This window comes from Molothrus aeneus, unplaced genomic scaffold (genome assembly GCF_037042795.1).
Source record: "Molothrus aeneus isolate 106 unplaced genomic scaffold, BPBGC_Maene_1.0 scaffold_30, whole genome shotgun sequence".
Lineage (NCBI taxonomy): Eukaryota > Metazoa > Chordata > Aves > Passeriformes > Icteridae > Molothrus > Molothrus aeneus.
In genome coordinates, this window is record NW_027098964.1 from 2,597,621 (window position 1) to 2,622,477 (window position 24,857).

At 65.9% G+C, this 24,857-nt stretch overlaps 3 protein-coding genes across 3 annotated transcripts; 1 reads left to right on the top strand and 2 right to left on the bottom strand.

The window, feature by feature from the left end:
- Nucleotides 1–165: 165 nt before the first annotated feature.
- On the top strand, nucleotides 166–2,633 carry ZNRD2 (zinc ribbon domain containing 2). The gene is made up of 4 exons (XM_066570542.1): nucleotides 166–199; nucleotides 538–650; nucleotides 768–837; nucleotides 1,495–2,633. Exons 1-4 carry the CDS (start codon nucleotides 184–186, stop codon nucleotides 1,824–1,826), a joined length of 531 nt encoding a protein of 176 aa, XP_066426639.1. The 5' UTR covers nucleotides 166–183; the 3' UTR covers nucleotides 1,827–2,633.
- Nucleotides 2,634–12,372: 9,739 nt separating this feature from the next.
- On the bottom strand, nucleotides 12,373–15,897 carry TRPT1 (tRNA phosphotransferase 1). The gene is made up of 7 exons (XM_066570531.1): nucleotides 15,837–15,897; nucleotides 15,190–15,271; nucleotides 14,663–14,820; nucleotides 13,700–13,874; nucleotides 13,206–13,262; nucleotides 12,987–13,097; nucleotides 12,373–12,568 (listed from the first exon to the last, which is right to left on the bottom strand). Exons 1-7 carry the CDS (start codon nucleotides 15,891–15,893, stop codon nucleotides 12,510–12,512), a joined length of 699 nt encoding a protein of 232 aa, XP_066426628.1. The 5' UTR covers nucleotides 15,894–15,897; the 3' UTR covers nucleotides 12,373–12,509.
- Nucleotides 15,898–16,137: 240 nt separating this feature from the next.
- Nucleotides 16,138–23,054, bottom strand: SCYL1 (SCY1 like pseudokinase 1). The gene is made up of 16 exons (XM_066570374.1): nucleotides 22,811–23,054; nucleotides 22,258–22,401; nucleotides 21,763–21,885; nucleotides 21,270–21,484; nucleotides 21,091–21,181; nucleotides 20,694–20,849; nucleotides 20,146–20,304; nucleotides 19,888–19,995; nucleotides 19,506–19,619; nucleotides 18,865–19,020; nucleotides 18,233–18,421; nucleotides 17,765–17,837; nucleotides 17,333–17,527; nucleotides 17,139–17,221; nucleotides 16,844–17,039; nucleotides 16,138–16,275 (listed from the first exon to the last, which is right to left on the bottom strand). Exons 1-16 carry the CDS (start codon nucleotides 22,946–22,948, stop codon nucleotides 16,163–16,165), a joined length of 2,253 nt encoding a protein of 750 aa, XP_066426471.1. The 5' UTR covers nucleotides 22,949–23,054; the 3' UTR covers nucleotides 16,138–16,162.
- Between the last annotated feature and the right edge of the window lie 1,803 nt (nucleotides 23,055–24,857).

Here is a 24,857-nt window from a genome sequence, read left to right on the forward strand (position 1 = left end):
AAGAGAGGGGCGGGGTTATGCAAATTTACGCCGAAAGGGGGACCCGACCCCATTTCAGTCACGAACCGTGGGTCTTATTTTGTCGCCCGGAACTTATTTCACAAATTCGTGTCACTGTTTCCGCCCGAACGTGTGTGTTCTGTGACGTCACTTCCTCCGCGACGCCGTCTCGCAGTGACCATCATGGCGCTGAACGGGGGTGAGGCACCGGCGGGACCCCCCCCCCCCCCGGGGCGCGGATCCCCCCCGGGACCCTCCCTCACCACCGGGAGCCACCCCGGAACCCCCACCCGCCACCGGGACCGCCTCGAGCCTTGAGGATCCTCCCTTGAACCTCCCCCGCCACCACCGGGACGTTCCCGGGGACCCCCCGCCCGCCATCCCGGGGCTGCCCTGTGACCCTGCGACCCCCCCCGGGCCCATTTCCGCCTCTCCGAGTCCCCCCCAGCTCATCTCAGTCCCCCTTCAGCCGCGGTTTGGGACCCCTCCGGTAACCGAGACCCACCCCCCCGGTAACCGGGTCCCCCCCCCCCCCAGGCACGGACGAGGCCGAGGCGCGGCGGGAGCGGCTGGACCGGGCGAGCCAGGCCATGGGGGCGCTGCTGCTCCGGGGGTACCGAATGCTGGGGAGCTCCTGCCCGCAGTGCGGGGTGAGCGGGGGGGGGAAGGGGAGCACCGGAACCCCCCCGGGAATTGGGGGTACCGGAGAGGGGTGGGGGAGGGGTCCCGGTTCCCCGTGACTCCCCCGTGCCCCCCCCCCCCCCCAGACGATTCTGCTGCAGGACAAGGAGCAGCGGCTGCTGTGCGTGAGCTGCCAGGACCCCGAGGGGGGACACGGTACGGGCGGGAGGATTTGGGGGAAAAACGGGAGATTTGGGGGGAAAAAGAGAAATTTGGGAGGAAAAGGGGAATTTGGGGGGAGAAAATTGGGGAATTTGGGGTGGGGGCATTGGGGATTTCGGGGAGCGGGGATTTGGGGATTTGGAGGAGAGGTATTTGGGAGTTTTGGGGTGGGAATTTGGGATTTTGAGGGATGGGGAACTGGGGATTTTTGGGGTGGAAATTGGGGATTTTGGGGAGGGGGGGATTTGGGATATTGGATGGTGGAGAATTGGGAATTTTGAGGGATGGGATTGGGACCGAAGGGGGAGGATTTGAGAGGGGGAGATTTGGGGATTTTGGGGGATGGGGGGCAGGAATTGGGGGTTTTGGGGAGAGGGGATTTGGGATTTTGGAGGGGAATTGGGGATTTTGGGTGGGTGAGGATTGGGGATTTTGAGTGGGGTGAATTGGAGATTTTTGGGGGGAAAATTGGGTATTTTGGAGGATGTGGAATTAGGGGGGGGGGACGGGCTGAGAATGAAGGACGGTGGTGTCAGAATTTGAGGGAGGGGCTGGAAATTTTTAGGAATTTTGGACTTGAACGGGTTTGGGGGGGGGGAACCCCAAACTTTGTGCCCTCTCCCCCCTCACCCCCTCCCTCCCCTTCCCCAGCTGCCGCCCCCCGCCCCGGCCCTCCCCGCCCCGAGCGCTGCGAGGGCGCGGCCGCCGCGTTCCGGGGCTCCCCCCCCGCCGCCCCGGAGCCTCCCGGGGCCGATCCCGGCGCCGATGACGGCACCGGAGCCGCGGTGGCGGCGGCGCGGGCGGCGCTGCTGCAGAAGCTGCTCTGGGCCGCTCGGGAGCTGCCCCGCAGCGGCTCCGTGGAGGGCAGCGCCCGCCTCTGCCGCCTGGTGCGGGACTGCGCCCTGGCCCTGCGGGGGCTGCGGGACCTGGAGCCCCCCGGGAGCCACCCCGGACCCCCTCCGGGGCAGTTTGAGACATTCTGAGACCCCCGGGAGCCGCCCCGGGGCACCCTGAGACCGCCGGAACCACCCCAGGGCACCCTGAGAGCCCCGGGAGCCACCCCGGGACTCCCCCAGGGCACCCTGAGACCCCCGGGAGCCGCCCTGGGGCACCCTGAGACCCCCGGGACACCCTGAGACCCCCCCCCGGGACACCCTGAGAGCCCCGGAACCACCCCAGGGCACCCTGAGACCCCCGGGAGCCGCCCTGGACCCCCCCCCAGGATACCCCGGACACTCCCCAGGACACCCTGAGCCCCCTGCGAGTCACCCCAGGGCACCCTGAGACCCCCCCGGGGCACCCTGAGACCCCCGGAACCACCCCAGGACTCCCCTGGGACACCCTGAGACCCCCGGGAGCCGCCCTGGGGCACCCTGAGACCCCCAGGACACCGTGAGCCCCCCCTGACCCCCCTTGGGACATTTTGAGACCCCACGGGAGCCACCCCGGACCTCCCCCAGGGCACCCTGAGACCCCCAGGACCCTGAGACCCCCCCCAGGACACGGCTCAGGATTGAACCCCCGGGTTCGCTGTGTAATGGAGTTTTAAAAGTGATGGATGTAAAATAAATTTTATATAAACGGGTGCGGTATAAATGGGGTTTTATGTAAAATAATTTGATATAGAAAGGGGTTTGGGATGAAGGGTTTGGTGTAAAAGGGGCTTTATAGAAAAGAACTTGGTATAAAAGGGATTTTATATTAAAGGGTTTGGTGTGAAAGGGGTTTGATATAAAATGGATTTGGGATAAAGGGTTTGATATTAAATGGATGTATATGGTATAAAAGGATTTGGCGTGAAATGGAGTTTGGTGTAAAATTAATTTGGGGTAAAGGTTTTGGTGTAAAAGGGATTTTATAGAAAATTATTCGGTATAAAAGGGATTTTGTATTAAAGGGTTTGCTATAAAGTGAATTTGGGACAAAGGGTTTGGTATAAAACAAATTTTATATAAAAGGATTTGATATAAAAGGGATTTCGTATAAAAGGATTTGATATAAAATGAATTTGGGATAAAGGGTTTGATATAAAACAGATTTTTTAGAAAATAATTTGGTATAAAAGGGATTTGATATCAAATAAATTTGATATAAATAGATTTGGTATAAAGGGATTTGCTATAAAAGGATCTGATAGAAATAAATTAGGTATAAGAGAGTTCAATATAAAAAGGATTTGATATATAGTAAATTTGATATAAAATAAGTTTTGTATAAAAGGGATTTGATGTAAAGTAAATTGGGTAAAAAAGGGATTTGATATAAATTTGGTATAAAATAAATTGGGTATAAAAGGGATTTAATAGAAATTTTATATAAAATAAATTTGGTTATAAAAGGGATTTTCTGTGAAAGGGATTTGGGCTAAAATCGTCGATTCGGTGCCAAAATCGGAGCCAAACCCAAACCCCAACCCCCAAACTCCCGGATCTGACCCCAAAACCGCCCCCAAATCCTCTCGGGGGGGGGAGGGGCCGCATGGGGGAGGGGCCGCCCCTCCCCCCCTCCCCCTCTCCGGTTTCCCGCGGGCGGGGCCGGGTTTGGGGGGGGCGGTGGGGGGGGGGGGGTGCGGAGCTGTCGCGACAGATCGCGATCCCTGCAGTGCCGGGGGGGGGAGGGGTGTGTCACGAGAGGGGGAGGGGCCGTGGCGGCTTTGGGGACCCCCGGGTTGGTTTTTTTTTGGGGTTTTTTTGGGTTTTTTTGTTGTTGTTTGTTTTGGGGTTTTTTTGGGGGGTCCCGGGGGGGTCCATGGGGAGCGTCTGGAAGCGGCTGCAGCGCGCGGGGAAGCGAGCGGCCAAGGTTCGCTTCGAGGCCACCCTGGAGGAGCTGCTGGTGGAGGGGGGGGGCAGCTGGTGAGTGACCCCCCCCCAAATCCCCCCCGGACACCCCCAAATCCCCCCCGGACACCCCCGACCTCCCGGGACCCCCCCAAAGTCCAGAGGAGTTCCCAGATCTACCGGGATTCCCCCCAAATTCGTGGGATTGCCGCCCAAAAAAGCCACGGGAACCCCCCCGGGACACCCCCTGATCCCCCCTGATCCCCCCAAAGTCCGTGGGAGTCCCCAAATCCTTCGGGAGCCCCCCCCAAAATCCCGGCGAATTCCCAAATCTTCCGAGGTTCCCCCCAAATTCATGGGACCCCCCCAAAAAAAACCCCCACGGGACCCCCCCCAATCCCCTGAGACCCCCCCCCAAAGGTGGGGGAGGGACCCTAAACCCCCCCCCCCCCAGGACCCCTAAAATCAACGATCCGCCCCTCCCCCAGGACACCCGAAAACCACCAAAACCCCCCCAAAATTTCCCCCCCGCGGGTTCATTTTGAGTTTAAAATCTCCATAAATGGGGCCGGGCTAAAAATAACCGGGGGGGGGGGGGGGGCGAACCCCCCCTCCCCTCCCCATTCCTCCCCTCCCCCCCCGGGGGTGTCCGGTTTCCCCCCCCCGGCCCCAAATTCCAAATTTAGCCGCGACCCCCCCTCGGTGGGTGGGGGAGGGGAGGGGGCGCGTTTTGGGGGTCCCGAGGGGGGGGGGAGGGCGGATTTGGGTGTTTTGGGGGGGGGTTTGGGGAGGGGGCGTCAGTTTGGGGGGTGTGGGAGTGGGGGGAGGGGGAGGTTTGGGGGGGTCAGTTTGGGGGGGCCCTGGGGAGGGGGGGGTGGGTTTGGGGAGGGGGGGGTGTTGGTTTGGGGGGGGGTTGGTTTGGGGGTCCCCGGGGGGGTCCTGACCCCTCCCCCTTTGCCCCCCGCCCCCCCCCAGGACCCCCGACCGCCTGACCGTGGTGTGGAGCCGGCGGCACCGCAGGGTCTGCTCCAAGGTGAGGGGGGGTCCCGGGGGGGGCTTTGGGGGTCCCAGGGAGGATTTGGGGGGGTTTGGGGCGGCCTTGGGGGGGTTTGCAGGGGTCCTGAGGGGTTCCAGGGGGGGGTCCTAGGGGGGGTTGGGGGTTCCGAGGGGGGTCCTTGGGGGGTTTGAGGGGGTCCTGGTGGGTTTGTGGGGTTTAGGGGGGTTTGGGGGGGGTTTGGAGGGTCCCGGGGGGATTTGGGGGTCTCTGATGGGGGGGTGCAGCCCTGCAGATGGGAGTTTGGGGGTCAGGGATGGTTTGGGGGGGTCCCGGGGGGGTCAGGGTTGGTTTTGGGGTCCCTGACAGGGGGTGCAGCCCCGCAGGTGGCAGCAGGGGGGTCAGGGATGGTTTGGGGGTCCGGGGGGGGTCAGGGTTGGTTTTGGGGGGTCAGGGTTGGTTTTGGGGGGTCCCTGACAGGGGGTGCAGCCCCGCAGGTGGGAGTTGGGGGTTCAGGGTTGGTTTGGGGGTCCGGGGGGGGGGTCAGGGTTGGTTTTGGGGGGTCAGGGTTGGTTTTGGGGTCCCTGACAGGGGGTGCAGCCCCGCAGGTGGCAGCCGGGGGGTCAGGGATGGTTTGGGGGTCCCGGGGGGGGTCAGGGTTGGTTTTGGGGGATCCCAGGAGATCAGGGTTGGTTTTGGGGGGTCAGGGTTGGTTTTGGGGTCCCTGACAGGGGGTGCAGCCCCGCAGGTGGCAGCCGGGCATCCAGGACCCGCGGCGGGGGATGGTGGTGTGGGTGGTGCCCGAGACCCTCGAGGTGGTCGTGACCCTGTACCGGGTACGTGCGACCCCCCCGGACCCCCCCGTGTCCCCAACCCCCCCTGGGGTGTCCCCGACCCCCAGTGACCCCCCCGTGCCCCCCCCAGGACCCCCAGGCCGCCGCCTTCGATGACAAAACCTGGAACTTCCTCGTGGTCAACGTGAGGGGGGCGGGGCCACCCCAAAAATGGGGGGGGACCCCAAAAATGGGGTCAGGGAGGGCGGGGCCACCCCAAAAACGGGGGGGGGCACCTCAAAAACGGGGGGAGCACCTCAAAAACGGGGCCGGGGGGGGGCACAACAGGAACAATGGGGGAGAAGCCGGGGGGTCCCTGTGGGTCCCCTGGGTGACCCTGGGGTGACATCGGGGTCCCTTTGGGTGGGGGATATTGGGGTGCCCTGGGGGTACCTGGGGATCCCTCAGTGACATCAGGGTCCCCTGGGGGTCATTGGGTGACATTGGGTGGCATCAGGGTCCCCTGGGGTGGCTGACACTGGGGTCCCCGGGTGTCCCCTCGGTGTCCCCTGGGTGTCCCCCGGGATGTCCCCAGGTGTCCCCTGGGTGCCCCTGGGTGTCCTTGGGCATCCTCTGGGTGTCCCCTGGCTGTTCCCGGGGTGTCCCCAGGTGTCCCCGTGCCCCTGACCCCTGGTGTCCCCAGCTGTCCCCAGCTGTCCCCGGTGTCCCCAGGTGTCCCCCACCTGTCCCCACCTGTCCCCAGCTGTCCCCAGCTGTCCCCGGTGTCCCCAGGTGTCCCCCACCTGTCCCCAGCTGTCCCCGGTGTCCCTGCAGGAGTCCCGGGGCCGGCGCTCGGTGGTGGCCGCGGCCCCGCTGGAGCTGGGGCGCCTGGCGGGCGTTGGGGACACCCCCCTGTCCCTGTCCCTGCGCCCCCGGACCCGCAAGGTGACAACGGCCACGCTGAGGCTGCGGCTGCGCGGGCTCGTCCTGATGGAGGGACACCCCACGTACGGCTCTGGGGACACTGCGGGGACAGGGGGGACACTGTGGGGACATTGGGGAGAGGGGGACACTGGGGACATTGTGGGGACATTGGGGACAGGGGGGCATTGGGGGACTGGGGACATTGAGGGGACATTGGGGGAATGGTGACATCGAAGGGACAATGGGGACAGGGGAGACTGGGGACATTAAGGGGACATTGGGGGATTGGGGACACTGGGGACATTGAAGGGACGCTGGGGACATGGGAGACATCGAGGGGACAGTGGGGACATCAGGGAGGAGTGGGGACATTGAGGGGACATTGGGGACATCAGGGAGGAGTGGGGACATTGAGGGGACATCAGGGACAGGGGACGCTGCTGGGACATTGAGGGGACAGTCAGGACATCGTGGGAACATCGGGGAAATGGGGACATCAAAGGGACGTTGGGGACATTTGGTACATCATGGGGACATTGGGGACACTGGGAGGACATTGGGGACATCAAAGGGACATCGGGGACATTGAGAGGACACAGTAACTTTGGGGTCATTGCGGGGGTGATCTTGGGGACACTGAGGGACTTTGGGGACATTTGGTGTCCAGGGAGGGTCCCCATGGGGGCTGGGGGGGGCCTTGGGGACCCCTTGGGGACGCCCCTGGTGACCCTGTCCCCCCCCCAGGGACGAGGACATGCAGAGCGTCACCAGCCTGAGCCCCCCCGGGGACGTGGCCGACCTGGGGGACTTCGAGAGTGACCCCGAGGATGGGGGGGCACACAGGGCGGGGGGCGCCCCCCCCGCGCCCCGAGGTGGGTCCCCAAGGTGTCCCCAAGGTGTCCCCAATGTGTCCCCAAGGTGTTCCCAAGGTGTCCCCAACACCCCCCCCCGTGTCCCCCCCAATGCCGGGGCTGTCCCTGGATGGGGGGGGGGTCCCTGACCGGCCTCTCCCCCCCCAGCGCGCCCCCCCAGAGGGGACCCCCCCAATTGGGGGACACAGAGGGACCCCCCAGAGCCGGGGGGGGACCCAGAGACCCCCCCCGAAATGACCGCGGTGAGTGGGGGGGGGGGCGGGGACCCCTGAATTTGGGGGGAGAGGGGGAGGAATTTGGGGACCCCCTGAATGGAGGGGGGGAGGTCCCATGGGGGTGGGGGGTGTTTGGGGCTCTTCTGCTCCCCCCATTGTGGGTCTGGGGGGATCTCTCTGTATTGGGAGGGGTCTCTGGGTTCTGGGGGGGGGTCTCTGTATTGGGGGGGGGTCTCTGTGTGCTGGGGGGGGTCTCTGGGTTCTGGGGGGTCTCTCTGTATTGGAGGGGGGGCTCTGGGTTCTGGGGGGTGTCTCTATATTGGGAGGGGTCTCTGGGTTTTGGGAGGGGTCTCTCTGTGCTGACCCCCCCCGTGCCCCCCCCAGGACCCCCCCGGGGGTCGCGGGGCGCTCCTGGCCTGGTGCCGGGGGGTCACGGCCGGGTACCCGGGGGTCTCCATCACCGATTTCGGGGCCTCCTGGAGCAGCGGGTTGGGGTTCTGCGCCCTCCTGCACCGCCTGAGACCCCGAGAGATGTGAGGGGGGGGCGTGGGGGGGGGAGAGGGGCTGGGGGGGCACCCTGGGGGGGGCAGGAGGGTACGGGAGGGGGTTTGGGGGGCACATGAGGGGTTTTGGGGGGTCCTGGGGGGGTCCTGAGGGTTGGGGGGGTCACAGTTGGATCCTGGGGGGTTTAGGGAGACCCTGAGGGGGTCCTGGGGGGGTCACAGGTGGGTCCTGGAGGGTTTGTGGGGGAAATGGGGGGGGGATCGTGGAGGGTTTGAGGGACCCTAGGGGGGTCCTGAGGGTTTGGGGGGGTCCTTGGGGGTGGTCCTGGGGGGGTCTTTGGGGGTTTGGGGGGGTCCTTGAGGGTGGTCCTGGGGAATTTGGGGAGGGGGGTTGAGAAGCAATTGGGGGGGGCACCCATGGATGGGGGGGTCACAGCACCCCTGGGATGTTGGGGGGACCCTTTGGGGGGGGGGGGGGTTGGGGTCACTTGGGGACCCCCTCAGTGACCAAAGCCCCCCCCCCCCCCTCCATGCCCTCCCCCTGCAGCGATTTCCACGCTCTGGACCCCCGGGACCACCGGGCCAACAACAAACGGGTGCGTGGGGGGGGCTGGGGGGCCCGGGGGGGCTCCAAGCCTGGGGGTCCCCCCCCACCTTGACCCCCCCCCCTCCCCCCCCACCCCAGGCCTTCGACGCCTTCGCGGCCCTGGGGGTCCCGCGGCTCCTGGACCCCTCGGACATGGAGACCCCCGACAGCCTGGGGGTCATGACCTTCCTCAGCCAGGTCCGAGCGCTCCTGGGGACCCCCCCGGGGACCCCCCCGGACCCCCGGAGCGGCTCCATCGAGGGGGGGAGACCTCCGGAGTCACCGAGTGACGTCACCGAGGGGGGACCCCAAACGACCCCCCCGGGGACCCCCCCAGACTCTCAGAGTGACGTCATCGAGGGGAGACCCCAAACGACCCCCCCGGGGACCCCCCCAGACTCTCAGAGTGACGTCACCGAGGGGAGACCCCAAAGGACCCCCCCGGGGATCCCCCCAGATTCCCAGAGTGACGTCACAGAGGGGGGGCCCCAAACGAGCCCCCCGGGGATCCCCCCAGATTCCCAGAGTGACGTCACAGAGGGGGGGCCCCAAACGAGCCCTCCGGGGATCCCCCCAGATTCCCAGAGTGAAGTCACCGAGGGGGGGCCCCAAAGGACCCCCTCGGGGACGCCCCCTCCCCCCCAGAGCAGCTCCATTGAGGAGGAGCCCCAAGAGCCCCCCCGGGACCCCCTGACCCCCCCAGAGACCCCAACCGGGCCCCTCCCGGAACCGCAAATCAGCGTCACTGAGGGGGGGCCCCAAGAGACCCCCCCAGAGCCCCCCCAGACGGACACTGAGCAGGGGGAGACCCCCCCAGACCCCCCCCAGCGCGGCCCCATCGAGGGGGGAGCGCCCCCAGACCCCCCCATGGAGGGGGAGCCCCCCCAGGACCCCCCCCCTGCCAGAGCCGAGGGGGGGCCCCCGCCCAGCCCCCCCCGGGACCCCCAAACTGAGACTCTGCAGGACGGGGGGAGCCCCCCCCGGGACCCCCCCCCAGCATTTGGGGAGGGGGCGCCTGTGCCAGAGTCCCCCCCCCGCCCCCCCCGGCCCGCGGGGGTGGAGAGGGGTCTCCCCACGCCCCCCCCCCGCTCCAGGAGCTTCCCCCGCCTGCGGGACCCCCCCCCGAAGGTGAGACTCCCCCCCCACCAGAGACAAGGCTCAAAATGCCCCCCCTGACCCCCCCTGACCCCCCCTCTGTCCCCAGGGTGACATCGGGACCCCCCCCGCCCCTCCCCCCCCCGGTGAGCCCAGGGGGGAGTCGGGGTCACCCCCGTGTCCCCCCCCGGAGACCCCTAGGGAGCCCCCGGAGACCCCCGAGGAGGAGAGCGGGGTAAGGGACACGGGGGGGGACACTGGGGACAATGGGGGGGACATGGGGACAATAGAGGGGGGACACTGGGGACAATGGGGGGGACATGGGGACAATAGAGGGGGACACTGGGGACACCACTGGGGACACGGGGGGGACCTTGGGGACAATGGGGGGGACATGGGGACAATAGAGGGGGACACTGGGGACACCACTGGGGACACGGGGGGGACCTTGGGGACAATGGGAACATTGCGGGAGGGGCAGGGACAGCCACAGGTGGCACAGGGGTGGCACAGGGGTGACCCCAGTGTCCCCACGGTGACAGGGACAGTGGGTGGCAGCCGAGCTGCTGGCCCTGGAGCAGGAGCAGGCCCGGTTGGACTCTCAGGCCCCGGCGCTGGAGCGGGAACTGCGGGAGCTGATGGACAGCGGTGAGGGGACAGTGAGGGGACAATGGGGACATTGGGGGGACAGCAAGGACAGGGGGACGTTGGGGACAGGGGGACAGGGGTTATGAGGACAAAAAAGGGGCATTGGGGACACTGGGCATTGAGAAAAGGGCAAAAGAGGGACAGCAGGGGACATCATGGGGACATCATGGGGACATCATGGGGATGTCAAAACATTGGGGGCACGTGGCCCACAATGTCCCTCATGTCCTCCTGATGTCCCCAATTTCCCTGTGTGCCCTGATGTCCCCAATATCCCTCAATGTCCTCGATGTCCCCAATATCCCCCAATCCCGCGATGTCCCCAATCCCCCCGATGTCCCCAATGTCTCGCTGTCTCCAATGACCCTGATGGCCCCAATATCCCCCAATGTCCCCAATGCCCCAATATCCCCCAGTATCCCCCAATATCCCCAATGCCCCCAATGTCCTCTCAACGTCCCCAATGTCCCCAACGTCCCCGCTGTCCCCGTGTCCCCAGGTGCGGACCCCGCCCGCGAGGAGCGGCTGCTCCGGGCCTGGTTCTCGCTGGTGCAGCAGCGGAATTTGCTGGTGCGGCGCCAGGACCAGCTGCAGCTGCTGTGAGGGGACATCGCGGTGACACCGCGGGGACATCACCACCCTCCCCCCGTGTCCCCTCCCTGTGCCCCCCTCCCGTGTCCGGGACACTGCAGGGGGGGGGCTCTGCCAGCCCCGGTGACACCTCCTTGTCCCCTTTTGTCCCTTTTTGTGTCCCCCCGTGTCACCCCCAGGGCGCAGGAGCGGGACCTGGAGCGGCGCTTTGAGCTGCTGAGCCGGGAGCTGCGGGGGCTGCTGGGGACAGAGGGTGTGACAATGGGGACAGGGGGGACATCGGGACATTGGGACATCGAGGGGACACTGGGGACAGGGGGGACATTGGGGACATCGAGGGACAGGGGAACAGGGGGACACTGCGAACAGGGGAACACTGGGACATCGAGGGGACACTGGGGACAGAGGGGACATTGGGGATGGGGGAACATTGGGGACATCGAGGGGACATTGGGGGGACATTGTGGACACATCGGGGATAGGAGAAGGATGGGGGGACATCAGGGCCAAAGGGTGGGATGGGGACATTGGGGATGGCAGGAGGACATTTGGGGACACTGGGGATGGCAGGAGGACATTTGGGGGGACAGGAGGACATTTGGGGACACTGGCAATGGGGGAGGACATTTGTGGGGACATCGGATGGGACAGGGGGACATTGGGAACGCCTGGGGACATCTGGGGACATGAACACGGCGGGTGCCTGGCACAGACGGAGGCAATGGGAGAGGAGGACAAAGAGCTTTGGGGACCTTTTGGGGACCTTTTGGGGGACATTTGGGGACCTTTTGGGGGACATTTGGGGACCCCCCCCAGAGTGGCAGAAGCCGCCGGCGCAGCGGGAGCGCGAGCAGCTCTTACTGGAGGAACTGGTGGCACTGGTGAACCGGCGGGACCGGCTTGTGCAGGACCGGCACCGCCGCGAGAGCAGGTGGGGACAGCGTGGGGACAGCGTGGGGACAGTGTGGGGACACCGTGGGGTCACCGGGGGGACAGCGTGGGGACACCAGGGGGACAGTGTGGGGACAGCGGGGAGGGGTCTCGGCGGGTTTGGGAGGGGTTTGGGGGGTTCATGGGTGGCACGGGGAGCTCCTGGGGGGGCTTTGGGATTGTCCGGGGGTCTTGGAGTGGATGGGGAGGGGTCGGGGGGATCCTGGGGGGGGTCCTGGGGGTTTTTTGGGGGTCCCGCCCTGCCCGACGCCCCCCGACCCCCGCAGGGCGCTGGAGGAGGATGAGGAGCTGCGGCGGAGCCTCGAGCCCCGGCGGCGCCGCTTCGGCCGCAGGGAAACGTGCGGGATCTGCTGAGGGACTCCCCCGGGAACCCCCAAAATCCGCCGGGACCCCCAAAATCCGCCGGGACCCCCCCTTCCTCCCCCGGGACCCCCCAGATCCGGGTGGATGCAGCAATAAAGGAGAATTTCTGTGTGAAATCCGATTTGGGAAACTGGGATGGACTGGGGAGGACTGGGATGGACTGGGGGGTCCTGGGTCCCCCCGGGTGTTATTTTGGGGGGGGGGGGTTTGAGCTCTGACCCCTCCATGAGACGCTCGTGGTGCTCAGGGGGGTTTTATTTGGGTCTGGGGGGTCTGGGGGGCTCAGACCCCCCCCCAAATCCTTATGGGGGGAGAGGTCAGACCCCCAAATCCTCGTGGAGGGGGGGGAAGGGGCTCAGACCCCCCCCAAATCCTCATCCGGGGGTCTCTCCCCCTCCCTCGTCCCAGGGTCCGTCCAGGGGCAGTTCACACCCTGGGGGGGGGGGGGAATAGAGGAGCTGTTGCCATGGCAACGGGATACCCCCCCCCCCCCCCCAAACCCCTGACCCCCCCACTCCCAACCCCAGACCCCCCAAACCCCCCCCCCCCAAAACCCTGACTCCACCCAAAACCCCCTCAGCCCCCCCAATTCCCCCCAGTTTTGGGGTCCCCCTCAAATCCCCGAGTTGTGTCCCCCCCCTCAATTTTGGGGTCCTCCTGAAATCTCCGAGTCCCCCCGACCCCCCCAGTTTTGGGGTCCCCCCAAACTCCCCGACCTCCCCAGACCCCCAATTTAGGGATCCCTCCCCAAATTCCTGAATAATCCCCCCAAACCCTTTGACCCCCAAATTTTGGGGTCTCCCCCCGAGCCCCCCCCACCCCCTAATTTTGGGGTCCCCCCCCTCTCTCACGGTGCGGCCGCAGCTGCAGAACACGCAGGAAATATTTGGGGGGGATCCGGCCCTGGGCGTCCCCCGGCGTCAGGATCACCCCATTGACCGAGCGGAAAAAGGGGATCCCGTCTGTGGGGAGGGGTCGGGGGGGGTCACACGGACATCGGGGGGTCCCCCAAACATCGGGGACCCCCCCAGATATCGGGAACACCCCCAAAAATCCGGACCCTCCCTCACCCGCCAGCGCCCGGGGGCCGTCGATGATGATGGCGATCTCGGAGTCCGACCTCATCCCTGTGGGGAGGGGGATTTTGGGGGCTCCTGGGCGGTTTTGGGGGGTCCTGAGGGGTTTTGGGGGGTCTTGAGAGGTTTTGGGGGGTCCTGAGGGGCTTTGTGAGGATCTGGGGGGCTTCAGGGGGGAGGTTTGGGGATCTCGAGGAGGATTTGAGGTGTTTGCGGGGTCCTAGAAAGGGATTTGGGGAGGCTTCAGGAAGGATTTGGGGGTGCCAAAGAAGTTTGGGAGCTTTGGGGCGGGGGGGGGTCCTTGGGGGGGTTTAGGGGGGCCTTGCTGAGTTTTGGGGAATTTTTGGGGGTGCCGCGGGTTCTTTTTGGGGAGGGGTCGCACATCAGGGTCCACCCCGCCAGGTGAGTGCGGGGTCTCTGCGGGGTTTGGGGGTCTCGGGGGTTTTTGGGGTGTCCCGGGGGAGGTTTTTTGGGGGGGGGTCACTCACCGCTGCGCACACCGGGGTCCCCCGGCAGCCCCCCCGCCAGGTGCAGGTGTTGCCGCCCCATGGGGCGCAGCCCCCCCGCCCGGATCGGGCCCCACAGGCGGCGCCGGGTGCCGTGGGCGAGGGTCGGGGGCAGCGCCTCGGGGGTGCGCAGGGGGGTCAGCTCCAGATCCGGCACCTGCGAGCCCCGGACACGCCCCCCGGAGCAGCTGAGACCCCCAAAATCCAACCCCGGATCCCCAAAATCCAACCCCGGATCTCCAAAATCCAACCCCGGATCTCCAAAATCCCACCCAGATCTCTAAAATCCAACCCGGGACCTCCAAAATCCAACCCGGGACCTCCAAAATCCCTCCCAGATCCTCAAAATCCAACCCAGGCTTCCCAAAATTTCGCTCGAGACACCCAAAATCCCACCCAAAATTCCACAAATCCCACCCGGGATGCCCGAAACTCCTCTCCAGATCCCCCAGCCCTCTCTGAGACCCCCAAAATCCCCCATAAATTCCTCAAATCCCTTTTCCAGTCCCTCGAGTCCCCCATAAACCCCCCAAAATCCAAAATCCCCCATAACCTCCCGCCAAATCCCCTCTCCAGTCCCCCAAAATCCCCCATAAATTCCTCAAATCCCTTTTCCAGTCCCCCAAAATCCCCCATAACCCCCCCCCCAAATCCCCCATAAACCCCCCAAAATCCCCTCTCCAGCCCCCCCAAACCCCTCGGGGACCCCTCCAGACCCCTCGGGGACCCCCTAGACCCCTCGGGACTCCCCAAAATCCCCCATAAACCCCCCAAAATCCCCTCTCCAGGCCCCCCAAACCCCTCGGGGACCCCTCCAGACCCCTCGGGGACCCCCTAGACCCCTCGGGACTCCCCAAAATCCCGCATAAACCCCCCCAAATGCCCTCTCCAGCCCCCCCAAACCCCTCGGGGACCCCCCCACACCCCTCGGGGACCCCCCCTCACCGGCAGGGAGTGCCCCTGGTTGGCCCTGACCCTCAGGGGGTCCGGCCGGAGGGTGAAGCGACCCTTGGGGTCAGCGGCCACCACCCTGCGCACGTCGCTCTCCGAGACCCCCGCGAAGCGCCGCAGCCGCAGCAGAGCCCCCACCTCAACAAATCCATCTGAGCCCAAAATCCCCCCCGGGACCCCCGTCAGGGCCTTTGGGGGGGTCTCAGGGGGGATTTAGGGCGTCCCTGGGGGTGTTTGGGGCGTCCCTGGGGGTGTTTGGGGGGTTCCAGGGGGTGTTTTAGGGGTCTCAGGGGGTGTTTTGGGGTCCCAAAAGGTATTTGGAGGGTCCCAGGGGCATTTGGGGTGTCCCAAGGGGCATTTGGGGTGTTCCATGGGGCATTTTGGGGATTTTGGGGGGTCCAAAAGAGTATTTGGGGTATCCCAGGGGGTGTTTTGGGGGTCCCCCAGACTCGTGGGGTGTCTTAAGGAACGTTTTGGGGTATTTTGGGCTGAGTTTTGGGGGATTTTGGGGTCTCACGCACCCGGGCCCATGGGCAGCCCCTCGGCCTCGGCCCCGTGGCGCAGGACGTAGCTCAGGGCCTTGGACAGCCGCACCCCGGGGTCCTGGGGGGGCCCAAAGGTGACCCCAACCCCTCCTTGGAGACCCCCAACCCATCCTGGGTGACCCCAACCCACCCCTAGGCATAGCCCACAGCCCCCCCACCAATCTTAGACCCCCAATCTTAGACCCCCTCCCCAAATTAAGCTTCAAATGGCCCTCCCCCTTCAGTACCTCCCCCTTCCCCAATTCCTGGACCCCCCCTAAATCCCCCCCGCGCATTTCTGGGTCCCCAACGTGTTGTTCCCCCCTCCCCACTTTGATGTCCCCCGCCCCGTGTCCCCCCCTCACCCATGGGGTGTCCTTCCCTTGGGTCCCCCCTCCCGCTCGGTGTCCTTGTCACCTCCCCTCCCAGAATTCGTGTCCCCCCCCATTTTTGGGATTCTTGCCCTCTCCCCTTCCCATGTCCCCCCTCCTCGTGGTGTCTCCCCCCTCCTTGTGGTGTCCTTGTCACCTCTCCCCCGTGTCCCCCCCCGATCCCCCCCCATGTCCCCACCCCCTGTGAAGTGTCCCCAACCCAAATCTGGGGTCCCCTCCCCAAATTTCGGGGTCCCCCCGCCCCCTCCCCACCTCCTCCTTCCGCCGCCGCCGCCGCTGGGCGGCGCTCGCGCCCTCCCCGCCTGCCATGCCGGGCCACGTGACCGCGCGGCTCCCGCGCCACGTGACCTCCCGGCCCCGCCCCCGCATGACCCCGCCCCTCCCGCGCCGCGTGACTCCTCCCCCCCCCCGCGCCACGTGCCGGCGCTGTCACGTGTCCCCCTCACGGATTCCCGACTTCACCAAGCGCGGTCGTTGCGGGTTTGGGGGTTTTTATTATCGATCCCCCTCCCCACAAAAAAAAAACCCAAAGGGGATTTTTGCCCCCGTCCCCTCCTCCAGGGCCCCCTCCCCACCCCTCAGTCGAGTTTCCGAGCCCCCAGTTTTTGGGGGCCCCGGGGACCCGCCCGGCGCTTGGCCTCGAGCTCCCGGCGCCGCTGCTGCTCCCGCTGCCGCCGGCCCGGGGGGGGCCCTGAGGGGACACGGAGGTCACCGGGGGAGGGGGACAGGGAAAAACGGGGGTCAGGGGGATCGCAGGGACGAGTGGGGGGACTGGTGTGTCACAAGGGGGGACAGGGAGCGTGAGGCCCTGAGGGGGTCCCAGGGAATGGGGATTCAGGGGGATGGAGGGGTCTGGGGGTTCAGGGGGTGTTGGGGGAGCCATTTAGGGGGGGTCTGGGGTCCCAAGGACATTGGGGAGGGGTCCTGGGAGGCTGGGGAGCCCCTCAGGGGCATTGAGGGGTTCTGGGGAAGGATCCCAAGGGGTTTTTGGGGGTCCCGGGGGGTGGTGGGGGCACCCCCAGGCAGTCCTGGGGGGGATTTGGGGAGATCTCTGGGGGTGTCTGGGGGGTCGAGGGAGACTGGGGGTGACCAGGGTGGGTCCTGGGGATGTCGTGGGGATCCTGGTGGGTCTGGAGGTTCCAGGGGGTGTCTGGGGGTGTTCGGGGGGGGGTCCCAGGTGGGTCTGGGTGTCCCGGGTGGGTCTGGGGGTTCCAGAGGGAGTCTGGAGTGGGTCGGGGGTGTCCCGGGGGGGGTCTCACCGTGCTGGCTGGGCAGCGCCTCCCAGGCGTCCTCAGTGCCCCACTCGCCCCCCACCCCCCACCCCCCCTCACCCTCATCACCCCCCCCGGCTGGGGGAGGGGCGCTGGGGGGGGGCTCTGTGGGGGTGGGGGGCTGCGGGGGGGTCCCCAATTCCTCTGGGCTGCTGGCGGGGGGGCTCCGGGGCAGCTCCATGTCCTGGGAGGGAGGGGAGGGGGTACAGAGGTGATGAGATGGGGAGGGGTCACACTGTACCCCCCCCCGCCAAAATGTGACCCCCATCCCCTCAAAACTCACCTCCAGACTCCCCCAGTCATCATCCCACCCATCGGCGTCTTCCAGGGGGGGCTCCTCGGGGGGCGTCTCCTCGCTGGGGGGCTCTTGGGGGGCAAAATGGGGACTCAGGGGGGGTCCCCAAGGCTGGGGGGGGTCCCCAAGGCTGGGGATTTCAGGAATTTTGGGAGGGGGATTAAAGGGGGCGGGTCACTCACCTTTTGGGGGGGCCGCAGGGCTCTCGGCCGGGCTCTGTGGGGGTCCCAGGGTGGGGGGGGGCTGTGCAGGAGCCGCCCCCCCCTCGCCCCCCATCAGCCGGGCGGTCAGGGAGGTGACACCGGTGACAGCCCAGGACACGGCTGCCCCCAGCCCCCCCGCGCCCCCCCCCGGCACGGCGGCTGTGCTGGGGGTGTCTGCGGGAGGGAGGGGAGGGGGTCACGGGGTGGGGGGGACACCCCAAAACCACCCCTGTGTCCCCCCCGCCCCCATTTCCTCCACCCCATCCCAATTCCTTCCCTTTCCCCCAGGCCTTCATTTCTTCCCCTCCCCACAATTTTAGGCCCCCTCCCCACAATTTTTGTCTCTCCCGTCCCCAGTTTTTTCCCCCCTCCCCACAATTTGTGCCCCCCCCCCCCCCCGCAGTTTCTCACCGCCCTCCTGGACCCCCCCGGCCTCGGCCGCTGCCTCCAGCTGCTCCAGGAAGCTGCGAATGGCCCGGAACGCCTGGGGGGGGGGGGCAGGGGGACCCCAACAGTGAGAGACCCCCTGGACCCCCCCCCTGCTTCATAGCACCCTGCCCCCACCGAGGAGTCTCTCAATTTCTCCGGGACCCCCCCTCAAATTGCTCTGGGACCCCCCCTCAGCACCATGAGCACTCCCCCCTAATTGCTGTGGGAGCCTCCTCAGCACCCCCTGCTTTGAGACCCCCCCTCAGTGAGACCCCCAACCCATTTCAATGCGAGCTGCAGCACCCAAACCCCCTCCCCAATTCCTCTGTGTCCCTCCCACCCCCTCCCCAATTCCTCTGTGTCCCTCCCACCCCCTCCCCTGTTCCTCTGGGTCCATCCCCCACACCCAGACCCCTCCCCAAATTCCTCCAGCCCCCTCCCCGCCCTCACCTGCTGCCGAACCCCGGGGTGGGGGTCCACGGTGAGGGCGCACAGGGGGGGCAGCACCCGGGCCGCCACCTCGGGGGGGGGGTAGAAGCCGTGGGTGGCGGCGAAGGCGGCGACGGCCGCGGCCCGGGCCGGGGGGAAGGGATCCCGGGTGGCCCTGGCCAGGGCGGGGGCCAAAACCCGCCGGCGGGTCTGGGGGGACATGGGGACAGTCAGGGGGACACAGAGAGAGGGGGGACAGGGGAACGGTGAGGGGGGGACAGGGGGACAGCGAGAGGGGGGACAGGGGAGGGTGAGGGGGTACAAGGGGACAGTCAGGGGGACACAGAGGGGGAATGGAATAGGGTTCAGTGAGAGGGGACAGGGGACAGGATCTGGGGCGTGACAGGGGGACAGTGAGGTGGAACAGTGAGGGGAGGGGACAGGGGAAAGGGGTCCCAGGTGGCCCAAACCAAGGTAGGGAGTCTGGGGGTGGGAGGGGGGCACAGGGGAAAATAGGTACTGGTCCACTATAGAGGGGTTTTGGGGGGGGTTCAGGGGGTCTCAGAGCTCACCTGGGCGGGCAGGTGGGGGGCCAGGCGCCCCAGGCACAGCAGGGGGGGTTCAGGGGGGGTTCAGGGGGTCTCAGAGCTCACCTGGGCGGGCAGGTGGGGGGCCAGGCGCCCCAGGCACAGCGTGGCGTTGCAGCGCAGGGGTCCCAGCGCGTCCCCCCCCTGCACCCGCAGCAGCAGCCGGGGCAGCTCCCCCCCCCTGCGCCCCTCCCCCAGCTTGGGCGCCAGCAGCACCATGGACTGGGGGGGAGGGGGGAGAGAAAGAGAGGGGGGGTCAGGGAGCACCCCCAGATGGGATTTCGGGGGGAATCCAACCCATGTGGGGGTGCCCAGGTGGTTGGGGGAGTCCCACCCGTCTTGGTGGATTTGGAAGGAAGTTCCCAGGTTATTGGGGGAGGGGGCTCCAGGTGATTGAAAAGTTCTGCCCATTTGGGGGCGTCCCCACTGAGTCCCACCCATTTTTGGGGGGTCCCCACTCAGTCCTACCCATTTAGGGACTACCAAGGTGATTTGGGGGTGTCCCCAGGTGAGTTTGGGGTTTGTTATTTGATTTTTAGAAAAGTTTCCAGGTGGTTTTGAGGGATCCCCAGGTAACTTTTGGGAGAGTCCCAGGAAGTCTGGAGGGCCTGGGTGATTTGGGTCCAGGAGATTCTGTGGGTCCTGGGCTATTTTTGGGGGGAGTTCCCAGGAGATTTGGGGGGTCCGAGATGATTTTGGGGGCCCACCTTGACCGTCTGCTCGCGGATGGCCGGGTTGGAGTCCAGGAATCCGTGGGCAACGTGGGGGAAAATTTGGGAATCCACCGTGGCCTCAGGCAGGAACTCAATGTACTCCTCGAGCTGGGGGATTGTGAGAGCCCCCTGAACACCCCCAAAAACCATGGATCACCCCCCCATGGACCCCCCAAACCCCATAGAGCCCCCCCTCAATCCCTTCCAGTCTGATCCCAGACTCTCCCAGTCCTTCCCACTGCCTCCCAGTGCTCCAGTCCCTCCCAGTCCTTCCCAGTCCCATCCCATTCCCATCCCAGTCCCATCCCAGTCCCTCCCAGTCCTTCCCAGTCCCATCCCATTCCCATCCCAGTCCCATCCCAGTGCTCCCAGTCACCAGCTGCAGCAGGCGCAGGCGCAGGCCCCGCTCAGGGGACGAGAAGAGCCGGACGAGGACGGGGACGATTCGCTCCTGGTACTCGGGGGGGTCCAGGACCTTCGCCACCTGGAGGGGCAGGGGGGACACCAGGGGGCTATGGGGGTTACTGGGGGGGATTTTGGGGGGTCCCACCTGCAGCAGGGGGGGCAGGGGAGGTTGTGGGTGGGATTTTGGGTTTCAGGGATGTTTTAGGGGGGCGTTTTGAGGGGGTCCCACCTGCAGCAGGGGGGGCAGGGCGCTGGCATCGGCACTGCCCAGCTCCAGGGCCTCGAGCAGCCTCGGGAGCAGTTTGTGCCTCCGGAAGGGCCCCGGGAGGGACTCCAGGAGAGGGGGCAGCTCCTGCAGGAACGTCCGGCGCTCCGAGGGGTCCCGGACCTGCCACGGGGTCCCAGAAACACCCAGAGGGGTCAGGGGGGACAGCACAGGATGGGGAGGATGATGGGGATGAAGATGAGGAAGAGGATGAAGGAATAGGAGTGAAGAGGATGATGATGAGGGGACAGGGATGGGAAGAGGATGAAAGAGTAGGGATCAAAGGATGAGGATAAAGGAACAGGAATGAACATGGGAATGAGGATGAGGATGAGGATGAGGATGAAGGAATGGATCAGGAGACAGCGATAGGGATGAGGATGATGATGAGGATGGGAAGAAGGAACAGGACTGAGCACATTGATGAGGAGACAGGGACGAGGATAAAAGCACAGGAATGAACGTGAGGGTGAGGATGGTGGAACAGGGAGGAAGTGAGGCTGAAGCCACACCTGGAAGTGCTCGAGGAAGAGCCCAGTGCGCACCAGGGCACAGGCCAGGAAGGCTCCAGGGCGCTGCAGCTGCTCCAGGAGCGGCCCCGGGCCCGGCCGGGCCCCCGGATCCGCTGCCACCAGCTCGGAGAAGGGCGGGATGAGCCCGGGGGGCAGCTGGGGGGACACGGGGGACACGGGGTCAGGGGCACCCCAAGGGCTGGGGGGGACAGGGGGGACACAGGGGGGACACGGGGTCAGGGGCACCCCAAGGGCTGGGGGGGACAGGGGAAGCCCTGAGCCTGGGGGAGGTTCTGAGGGTGAGCAGGAATTGGGTGGATCCACCCAATTCCTGGGGCATCCCAGGTGTTTGGGGGTGCCCAGGGGGTCCCCAGGATTTTGGTGGGGGGTCCCTGACCTTGCCAAAGCTGCGCAGAGCCCCCGGCCGGGGGAGGGGTCCATTGAAGACCTCCCAGATGAGGCAGCCCAGGCGCCACATGTCCCCTGCCCTGGGGGGGCCGTGACAGTGGGGAGGGGGCACAGGGGACCCCCGTGGTCCCCTGAACCCCCCCAATGCCACCCCCCTCCCCAACTCACCAGGGGTCCCCCTTCCCTCGGGAGGGGTCGCTGAGCTCGGGGGGGTCCTGGGGCCGGGGGGGGTCACTGGGGGGGCGGGTGGGGGTCCCCTCACTGGTGGCCGCCACCCTCTCGAGCCCCCCCAGCTTCCACTCGCCCCCGGGGTCCACGAAGATGGCGTCGAGTCCCAGCGCGTGGTGAACGAGCCCCGAGACCCCCAGGAACGCCAGCGCCGTCTGGGGGGGGCAAAAGAACCCCAAAATCGGTAACCCCCCCCTCACAGAAGGAACCCCTCCCACCCAGGAGCCAAAAACGTCTCAGAAACCTCCCCTGGATCCCAGAATCCCCCAAGATCCTGGAGACCCCCTCCCCCACAAAATCCCGGGGATCCATCCCCTCACACACCTGGGCCCATCCAGATATTGGGGTCCCCCTCACACCCCCTGATTGCAGGGTCCCCACAAAGGTCTCAGGGGACCCCCCCCCCCCAGATTGTTCCCAGACCCCCCCTCACCAGCAGCCGCTGCAGCCCCCAGGCCACCTCCTGCTCGCCCGAGTCCCCGCTCGGGGGGTGCAGCCTCAGGTGCCGCCGCAGGGGGGTCACAGCCTCTGTCACCAGGTACAGGCACTGCTCCGTCTGGGGGGGACACTCGGGGTCACCCCCACCTCACCCTGTCACCCCCCGTGTCCCCCCAAGTCCTTGTTTGTGTCCCTCCTTTGTCCCCTCGCTGTCCCCACCATTCCTGTCCCCCAGTGTCCCCCCAGTGTCCTCCTGTCCCCTCCTGACCGCTCATTCCCCCTGTCACCATTGTCCTCCCATTGTCCCCTGTCCCCCCACAATGTCCCCATCTCTTCATGCCCCCCCATGTCCCCCCTCAATGTCCCCATCCCTTCATGTCCCCATCCCTTCATGTCCCCCCACTCACTCCCATCTCCTCACTCCCCCAATGTCCTCCCATGTGTCCATGACCCCCCCACATTGTCCCCGCGGTGTCCCCGGTCCTGTCACCTCCAGGCTGTCCAGGTAGCCCAGGATGTTGGGGTGCCGGAGGCTGCGGAGCCGCTTCAGCCCCGCCCGGGCCAGCGCGGTGGCACCGGGATCCACCCCCGGGCCCAGGCTGTGGGCAAACACCGACACCGGAGCGCCATCGGCCTGGGGACACGGCGACAGTCAGGGGACACCGCGACAGGCAGGGGACAGCGCGGGGAACAGCACAGGGGGAAAAGGGGGGGACACTGTGGGGACACGCGGGGGCGGAGTAACGACAGGACAGGGGGACACGAGGGGACAAATGGGGATGTGGGGACAGCGGGGATAGAGACACCTGGGACCTGGCGATGGGGGACACGGGGGGGGGGGGCATGGGGGGACATACGGTGACGTGGGACAGGTGACAGCGAGAGCTGGGGCACAAAGGGATGGGGACACCGGGGGACAAGGATGGGGGTCGCGGGGACATGGGGAGGGGCTCGGGGCAGGGATGGCGGGGCCGTGGCCATGCAGGGGACAGGGAGGGGACACACGAGGGGACCTCCCCCCCCGCCACACACAACCCCCCCACCTTGCGACGGCCCCGCAGCAGCCGCCAGAGCGGGGCCGGGGCCGCTGGGTCCGGGAGCGGCTCCGCCTCGGGATCCGCATCAGGAGGGCCCAGCTCGAAGGGGAAGTCCCGCACCGGGTCCCGGGAGAAGAGCCACATGGCGGGGCCGGGGCCGGGGCCGCGCTCCCGGCGGCTCCCGGGGCTCCGAGCGGGTCCCGGGGCCGGAGCGGGCCCGGAGGAAGCAGCGGCGGCGCCGGGCGGGAGGATCCGGTGACGGACCTGGGGGGGCGGGGCCTCAATGAGCCAATGAAAGGCCAAAGGTGGGGTCTGGATGAGCCAATGAAAGGGCGGGGGTGGAAAATGGGAGGAGCGAAGGGCGGGGCATGGAAGAGCCAATAAGGGGCTGGGGAGAGGCTAAAAGAACCAATGAGGGACCAGGACCGAGGGAGGGGCGGGGCGAAAAAGAGGCGAGGCCAAAACCAGCGGGAGGAGAGGGGCTTGCAAAGGACACGCGGCAGGAAGCGGCGGTGACGTCACCAAGTGGACCCAGGCCGCGTTGCTATGTCAGGGGGAACAGGCAATGACGTCATATGCACAGTCACCGCCCCCCGCCCCCCCCCCCCCAGCCCCAATGACGACACAAGGCCGGTCAGGACTCTGCAGTTTATTGAAAGTCCCTATTGATAGGGGGGTCCTGTCACGATACTGGGGATTCCCAGCGATACAGCGCCCCCTCATGGTCCTGGGTCCTTGGCACAGGGGCCCTGTCGTGATCCAGGAGCACTGTCACGACAGGGGGTTCCTGTCTCCATACTCCTCTTCAGAGCGATGCAGGATCCTGTCAGGATACAAAGCCCTTGCAGAACGTGAGTTCTTATCGCGATAGACAATCCCTGTCGTGATATGGGGCACCCCCTGTCCAGGTACTGTGGGTCACCCAGTGTGCGGCTCTGGGAAAATGGGGAACAGGGGGTCCCTGTCACGATATGAGGGGCCCTGTTACCAAGAGGGGTCCCTGTCACGACATGGAATCACCACCTCCCTGTACCATGGGTCACCCAAAGCCATGTGAATAAATGAAGGGAGGGTTCCCATCACGATAATAGGTCCTTATCACAATATGGGGGCTCCTGTCGCAATGTAAGATCCCTGTCGGGATACAGGGGTCACCCTTTTCTGTGGATTGTGAGATGCCCAAGTCAAGGAGGAGAAATGGGGGGGTATCCACCAGGACATGGGGCTCTCTGTTGTGATATCAGGGGGTCTCTGTCACGATAGGGCCCCAGGCCAGCAGCAGCGGCGCCGCGAGGGGTCGAACCCCGCCCCGGGGGGTCCCGGGGGTGCCACCACCGGCGCCTTTTGCTTTTTTTTCGGCCTTTTTGGGTCCAGAGGAGAAAAAGCAAAACCTGAGAAAACCAGGAAAAGTTTTCTCAGGAAAAGAAAAAACCTCCCGAAACGGGAAAAATAAAAAACCAAAAAAACCTCCCCAAATCATCTCTGGCCCCGCCCCATGCGATATGGGGCAAAATGTGGGGAATTTGGGGCCAGAGCACACCCAAAAATGGGTGGTTTGGGGGGTTTGGGGCCCAGCATGTGCCCCCAGCGCAATTTGGGCAGAGTAACGGGGATTTTGGGTCAGAGTCACGGCCCAGACGCAAAAGAGACTCAGAAACGGGGATTTGGGGTCACAGGCGCGTCCCGGTCGCAAAATTGGGCTGGAAAGGGGAATTTAGGGCGCAAAATGAGCTCAGCTCGGGGGATTTGGGGTTAATCCCGCGCCCCCAGAGCACAACGAGGTCAGAACGGGGATTTGGGGTCGGACGCGCGATCCGGGCGCAAAATGGGCTCAGAAAGGGCCACTTCGGGTCCCACGGGCATCCCCGGCGCAGAATTAGCTCCGAAACGGGGATTTTGGGGTTAATCACACGCCCCCCTCGCAGCTTGGGCCGAGAACGGGGGATTTTGGGGTCGGCGCGTCCCGGGGCCCCGCCGGTACTTACTCTGCTGGCTCACCTTTTCCTGCCTCTTATTTTGGGGGGGATTTCTAGTTTTTAAGCCTTTTTTTGGA

Bases quoted from the DNA above. Each gene is read 5' to 3' on its own strand.
- ZNRD2 (XM_066570542.1), top strand. The intron at 651-767 runs GTGAGCGGGGGG...CCCCCCCCCCAG, and splicing joins GCTCCTGCCCGCAGTGCGGG to ACGATTCTGCTGCAGGACAA. The intron at 838-1,494 runs GTACGGGCGGGA...CCCCTTCCCCAG, and splicing joins GGACCCCGAGGGGGGACACG to CTGCCGCCCCCCGCCCCGGC.
- TRPT1 (XM_066570531.1), bottom strand. From the start codon at position 15,893: ATGGCAGGCGGGGAGGGCGCGAGCGCCGCCCAGCGGCGGCGGCGGCGG. The intron at 15,272-15,836 runs GTGGGGAGGGGG...GGGCCCCCCCAG, and splicing joins GGCGGCGGCGGAAGGAGGAG to GACCCCGGGGTGCGGCTGTC. The intron at 13,098-13,205 runs GTGAGGGAGGGT...CCCTCCCCACAG, and splicing joins CGGCCCCCGGGCGCTGGCGG to ACGGGATCCCCTTTTTCCGC.
- SCYL1 (XM_066570374.1), bottom strand. From the start codon at position 22,948: ATGTGGCTCTTCTCCCGGGACCCGGTGCGGGACTTCCCCTTCGAGCTG. The intron at 19,021-19,505 runs GTGGGCCCCCAA...CCTCCCCCCCAG, and splicing joins TCCGCGAGCAGACGGTCAAG to TCCATGGTGCTGCTGGCGCC. The intron at 17,040-17,138 runs GTGAGTTTTGAG...CCTCCCTCCCAG, and splicing joins ATGACTGGGGGAGTCTGGAG to GACATGGAGCTGCCCCGGAG.